Consider the following 6,937-nt stretch of genomic DNA (forward strand, 5'->3'; position numbering starts at 1 on the left):
TAAGCTAAAGATCCATTGCACATAGTTGTTAAGCACATAATTGTAGCATCTGCGGCATTTCTGTATTTTGTCTCATAGAGGAGTGTGCCACATACTTGACAAGTACAAATGACCATATTATTGCAGCCCTTAAGGAAGATATTGATACTTGAAACATAATTGGCTAAATTACTTACTTAGATCACGTTTAATTATTGTATCTATCATACTTAAAGACTCCTGCTCCTCTAAATATGAAACACACAAAAGGAACTTGTCTATTTATATAAGATTATAGTCAGCTCACAAATTATAATAGCATAACCGAAAAAAAAAAATACACAAGAAAATTGAAAAAGGCTTACAGGATGGAATATCTTTTTATCATCTCAGCAATTGAAGGATCTTTTTGTCTCATAAAGGAGAATTCAGCTTTCAGAATTTGGTTCTTGACTTTCTGACAATCTTCTTCGGCATCTCTCATCTTTTGATTGAGTTCGACAATAGTCTTCTCTCGATGCCTCTTCAAGTCCTGAAGCATGGCAGGTTGATTATGACCAAATAAGTAGACTTTCTCACTAGCATCATTTACCTAAACCAGTTGGGCTCAAATAAAACGGGCGAGGCAAAACCATTTAAAACCATCGCTACTTACTAAGCATGTTTGTACCCAAAAATAAATAAATAAACATTAATACTTTAGGACATTCAAGAGTTAGTACCTCATGAATTTCTTTTTGTTTGACTCTGACCCTCACCCTCTTTCGAAAATCAAAGAGCAAGTAGTCTCCCAACATCTTCTTCACATGGGCTAGTGTGAACAAGCATTAACACTTTTGAACCATCACCTAACAAGTTAGAAGGAAACAAGTAAGAAAAGCGGGTAACACGAACAACTACATATAAACTCAAAGTTGCAATATCCTACCAAGTGAATCTTTGAGAATTTGAGTTAGCTTCTTGTTTACGCAAAACAATGAAATAAACATGTTAAGCTAGACTAGAAGCATCAAAGCAAGAACAGATCATCATCCTCGTAGTAGGAACTCACAACCCAAAGAAAGGAATATAAACAATTAATTTAAGTGATAAAACCCAGTTGAGAACTTGCCTATACGGTACATGACCACGATTTCTTTTTAGAGCAGCAATAACGTCCCCAAGTGCTGACAGAGAAAGATTTATGGCTCTTCCTTCATCAAGTATATAAGGCTTAACAATTAAAAAATTGATTCAACTGGCAACTTCATAATACAAATGGAGTTTCACATTTCCGCAATTTTTTGGGGACAAATTATAAGGCTTAAGTACAAGTATATAATTGTAGTTAAAAAAGTGAGAATAACATACCAGTAGAGATGATTATTCGTTTTTTCGGAGAAAAAAGTGAAAAACGGAAAGAATATTGTTCTCTGTTCGAGATTATTTTTTTACTTCAAGATCACTTTTCGAAAGAGAGAGTGTGGAGATAAACCACGTATAGAATCTTCCTAATTTGTAGCCGATTTTTTTTTTTTTTTTTTTGGATTTTATGTAACACCGTTAGTTGCGTAAATTTTTGGGGTTAAATGAGTAGACAGGTGTCACTATAATTTTGTAAGGTGTAAAAGGCCCCTTTTTACACCCGGGCGGAGAAGATCCGGCCTCTTAATTAAATATCTATTTGAGAATTGGAAGTACGCTTTTGTCAAGTACATATTTGCTTTTGACATGCCCCTCCTGCTCAAGATCCTAACGTGTATGCTTATGGTGGAGCCTATCCTGGATATGGAAATTATCCACAACAGCAGGTGCGTTTCCATGTGCCTTTCTTGTAGAGTGGTTTTAGCAGCTGCTTTTCTTACTGCTGAATAACAATAGATATAAAATTTTGTTATACTATTATGAAATGAAAATGCAAAGTCAACTTTTGTGTATTGCTTTGATTGGTACCCAATATTGTTATGGTATATATTGTCAGTGCCTTCTATGATTTTTTCGCTCACCAGACTTGCTCTGTTTGCAGTGATACCATCTCTCAAGCATTCAAGCTGTTGGTGGCCAGGTGTTAAAGGAATAGCGCAGGAGCTTGCACCTCAGGGTTCTCTTCTCTAGCAGCTGCTTAGTCAAAGCAATAGGTCTCGAGAGAAACCAGAAGGAAAAAAAAAACAGCTTGGGTGTGATATTTGAATGAGTTGTCTTTCTCTTTAAATCTTTTTTCCATATCTGAAACGATTGTCGTTGTCTTTCCTCGAGCACCTATTCTGAAACTCGGGAGTCCAGACTTCTCTACTTAGTAATGATATTGTTGAGATCAGTATGAAATTACAAGTTAAACTTATTAATATGTTTTGTTGACCTTGAATGGATTGCAATGCTTTTTTTATACTGGCGTAGTGAGTTTGCTATGGTGTAAATCATGGTGTATTTTGTTGCATATGGTGTGGATTGTGGAAACAGCAGGGTGTTTGCGGCTATACAAAAGCTGAACAAGATAATTCTAAAATATTTAGTGTGGCCATGTTTATATTGTCGTGTAACTGTATTAGATAGCTCATTGGAGGGCTCATTGGAGATGTTAAAAGTTTTATGAGAACCAGGAACAACTGGTTAACGGCAGAGATTTATTTATACGTAGACGTATATCATTTACCGAACGCATCTCATTGGAGGGTGCATGGGAATTGTACTAAGAATCTAAGATACAACCACCTGTATTATGATTTTGAAGCAGGTTTTCTGTGGAAACTCTTTTGCCATGTTTGGTCCAAAGGAATCTAGATTCATGCAACTGAATGTAATGTCATCGTTTTATGGACTCCTGTTAAAGATTTCTAGCACTCTCTTCCAGAGTTGATTAACAAATTAAACGCGTGAAAAAAGGCTAAGAGCCCATACCATTTTTATGGAGAGCTTCCCTATTCATGGAGTGTAAAATGTAGTTTCACAATATAATAATAAAGTCCTAAGCGGAGACCGGTAGCATCTACCTATCCACAAAATAATAATTCCAAAGCGAGACCCGTAGTATCTGGCTATCCATAATGCTACAATATCATGAATAACAACATCAACCGTAGTATCTGGCTATCCATAATGCTACAGTATCATGAATAACAACATCAAACAGCGCTGAAGAGTTGGTTTCAAATCAATGGCCTATTGTAAGTAAAAGATGTTGATGCCTATGAGAATAGGCGGGTGTTGTTGAATGGATGTCCTTGTGTTGATTAGACAACTGGTTCCTTAGTATTCTATAGTATTCCATACATCTCAATTTTCCATACGCTTAGTATGCAATTGAGTTGTTCATCAATGTAAATAAGTGTTTCGGTCCTCTAACGCCTATCAAGTTTGCGTTTGTACAAAAAAAATTGAACACTTCATTTCAAATTTCCTGTTTGCTATGATATTTTCTTTAGCCTTGCAACTGATACCGACAATTTACATGCATTCACCCTTTTTCTATGTTCATGGTGATGAGCGTTTGCTATAAATTCAAGCCATTATACGTGTTATGTTTAATTTTTTATTTTCCTATTCGTCCTGTTATCTATCTACTCTATAGGGATTTTATCATCTTAGTTCATATGATGACCACACTGGTAGGTATTGCCTCTTCTTCTTATTGTTTTCTAATTGTCTTGAACAGTCTATTACGGACAACTTATTCATTCACCATTTTTCAATCTTTTTCGAATTGTGTTTAGTTTCTGATTTCAGTCACCAATTAGTTTGTATATAAGCAATCCAGTGTTAGATTGTACATCGTCATTTTAGAGGATGGAAAAAAATAGTCTAGCTTAGAAACATATGTTGGTATAGAATTATGGAAAAGTAGTGGTCCCGGCCCTCAAACAATAAAGCCCTCATGCTTTGAGGGCCGGGCTAGCCCTACCCTAATTTACCTTGAGGGCCGGGTCGGGTAGGGCCAATGCTTAAATCTTGAAGCCTTTACCCGCCCCTCAACCCTCTCGAGAGGGATTGAAGAGTCGGGCTTGAGGGCCAAACGTGAGGGCCGGATACTATGTTATACATTTGATTTACAAAATAAATTTAGAAACATTAGTTAAAAATGATAAAATTGAATGCACTTCACAATTAAACCTTCAAATTACTAAAAAAACTTGTTAAAGTTGTATTAATCAATTAAGATCAGTTAAATTCATTTCATAAAATATTATAATGAAATTATAAGGTTGGCAAACTTAATAGATAAACGTTCTTTTCAGTGATTTTTAGCATATTAATGCTAAAATGAAATATATTATAAAAATATTTATTAAAATATATGTAATAAATGTTGAGGGCCGGGCTTAAGGGAGAGCTTAAGTTTCAAAGTCTAGGCCCTTACTCTCCCCTCAAAGGCTTGAGGGCCGGGTAGGCCCAGCCCACGAATGTGTGAGGGCCTCATTTTGAGGGATTTTTTGGCCCATGGGCCGAGGCGGGCGGGCTAAGGGTTTGAGGGCCATTTTGACACCCCTAAGAAGGGATCTATTTCCATACTCAAATATGTTAGTATAGAATTCGTTTTTTTTTTTTTACTTTCGATGCCGAGAGTATGTAGTACTCATAACTGGAGGTTCTTCCTGGTTTATACATTATAGTAGTGCTTCATTATATTGCCTTCAAGGGCGGATCCATGACTGTTAAGCTAGGGGGGGGGCTATACTTAAGTTTAAAAAAAAAAAAAAAAAAAAAAAAAAAAAATTATTATAACAATGTCCCACCAAAAACTATTCAGGCATTATCTTCACTTTCATATTTCCGACAAACATCATACCAAAAAGTAATCATATTCATTATACCATTCAAAATGAACAAAAACAAATGTCTTCACATAGACACATACTCATAATAGATCTTGACAAGTATAACAAAAGACATCTAAAAGTTAAAACATGACACTAATGAAATCGTGACTTGCGAGGTTTCTTATCAAATTCATCTATTACTAACTCTATATCAACTTCGTTAGCAAACTCCCCTTCGATATATATAACCATGCAATCCGTAAGAAACTCGTCATCTATCTTGTTATGGAGTCGTGTTTTGACAAGTTTCATAACTAAAAAGGCTTGTTCAGCAGTCGCTGTGGAGTTAGGAAGAGTCAAGACAAGACGAATCAATCTATCAATCAAATGATAAATAGTTGACTTTCTTGTTTCAACTAAAGCTCGAGACATAACTCAGAAATGGTAGACAATTTCTGAAAACAAGGATGACGAGTCACATCAAGCTTATAATGTTGTAATTGACTTCTCAAAATAAGTATCTCATGCTTTGTGAAGTCTTCACAATAATATTTCTCGGCGAGCTTGCAAATATCATCAATATGAAAGTGTTTAAAAGCATATTTCGGGTCCAAAGCCGAACTAAGAGAAAGAAGCTCCATTGCCTCCTCATAGAATCTACTCTTCAACTCCACTAACTGGTAATCTATTATAGCATTGAATATATCAACGTGGTAGTGGTGTTCAACTGTAATGCAATCATTCTGCTGGCAAGAACATAGAGATTAACAATGGATGCCAACTTTGAAAAGAATAACCAAACATCGGAAACATCTTTAGAAACCGCAACTAATCAAGTTGTAGTCGATGCGCGCGCAAAACAATGCACATAATATACATAAGAACACTCCTTAAGAAATAGTGCTTGTAATCTATTCCATTGACCATGCATATTACTAGCAGTCTAGCACTCTCATAACTTTGGCCTCTCATATTTCCAATAAGCAAATTCTTACTAGCAAGAACTTTGGAAATCTCTTTTTTCAAAGTTAATGCACAAGTGTCTTCAACACCAACAATAGCAAAAAACCTCTCTTTAACAAAACCATCACGATTAACAAATCTTATAATAATTGTCATTTGTTCTCTCCGTGAATTATCTTGTACTTCATCCACAAGGATACAAAATTTTGCATCACCAACATCCTCACGTATTTTCTTTCTCACATTTTCGGCAAATATATGCAAAAATGCCTTTTGAATACCATGTGAAGTATACATGACATTTCCCGAACAATTACCTACTATTTCAGCAACTTTCTTGTTCAACAATTTTGAAAACTGGAACATTACAAGGAAGCTTCCACAATTCTTTGATTTCTTTGACTCATCATGGCCTCTAAAAGGAAACTCTTGTAGTAGTGCAAGCATCCGAATACATTGAATAACATTTCGGAGTAGGATCTAATTATTTGCAATCGCTTCATTAGAAAGTCTATTGATAACACTATCTATATGTCGAGAAGGATTCATTAGATTCTCACAATACAATGTTGCCGACCTATGTGGAGAACAAATACCACCTTCATGTTTCAAAAAAGGACATTGCTTTCCACTGTTAACTTTTCTCTAATTTTGAAACCCATCAATGGTAAATACCGGATGCTTCGGAGGATTGGTTTCAAAGAGAAAACAATAGAAACAATATGATCTATCCTTGTGGAGTGAGTACTCTAGCCAAGGAAATAGTTTGTACCAATTAGCATTGAACCGACGTCATTGCTTTCCAAACATAGTCAATGGATAATCTTTTTCATTCTCATGAGCGGTCAACAAGGTCCCATTCTAAGATAAGCTACTCGGACTTCATCACTCTTAACAAGTGGGTATTCATATATAGCAATACGTTTACCCGGACCACGTTCAAATAGAGAAGTGACATCAACTTCCATAGGTGTAACTTCTTGAGCTTTGGAAGAATGTTCAACTCCGACTCTTTGGACTCGAGAAGAAGGTTCAACTCTTTCAATTTTGACAACTTGAACTTTGGTAGGATGTTGCTCATCCCCATCAAGTTTTGAATTATCAAGAATAGATTTTGAAGTTTCGCCACTTTCTAATTTATCATCTTTTCGCTTATAGAACGATAGAAGAGTTAATGATTTTTTGGGCGCTTGATGATGCGACATTGTAACCTAAGATATTAAATAATTATCAATATACAATAGATAGAGAAAATAATTATC

General features: G+C 35.5%; 1 protein-coding gene and 1 long non-coding RNA gene across 2 annotated transcripts; one reads left to right on the plus strand and one right to left on the minus strand.

Annotated features, from left to right (window-relative positions):
• The first annotated feature begins 1,631 nt into the window (after positions 1 to 1,631).
• Positions 1,632 to 2,344, plus strand: LOC147498993 (uncharacterized). Its single transcript, XR_015194394.1, has 2 exons — positions 1,632 to 1,769; positions 1,985 to 2,344. It is a non-coding gene; the product is annotated as an uncharacterized LOC147498993 (long non-coding RNA).
• Positions 2,345 to 5,128: 2,784 nt separating this feature from the next.
• LOC147498994 (uncharacterized) lies at positions 5,129 to 6,122 on the minus strand. The gene is made up of 2 exons (XM_086563393.1): positions 5,649 to 6,122; positions 5,129 to 5,455 (listed from the first exon to the last, which is right to left on the minus strand). Exons 1-2 carry the CDS (start codon positions 6,120 to 6,122, stop codon positions 5,129 to 5,131), a joined length of 801 nt encoding a protein of 266 aa, XP_086419519.1.
• Between the last annotated feature and the right edge of the window lie 815 nt (positions 6,123 to 6,937).

The sequence above is a fragment of the Coptis chinensis genome, chromosome 5, assembly GCF_015680905.1.
Source record: "Coptis chinensis isolate HL-2020 chromosome 5, ASM1568090v1, whole genome shotgun sequence".
NCBI lineage: Eukaryota > Viridiplantae > Streptophyta > Magnoliopsida > Ranunculales > Ranunculaceae > Coptis > Coptis chinensis.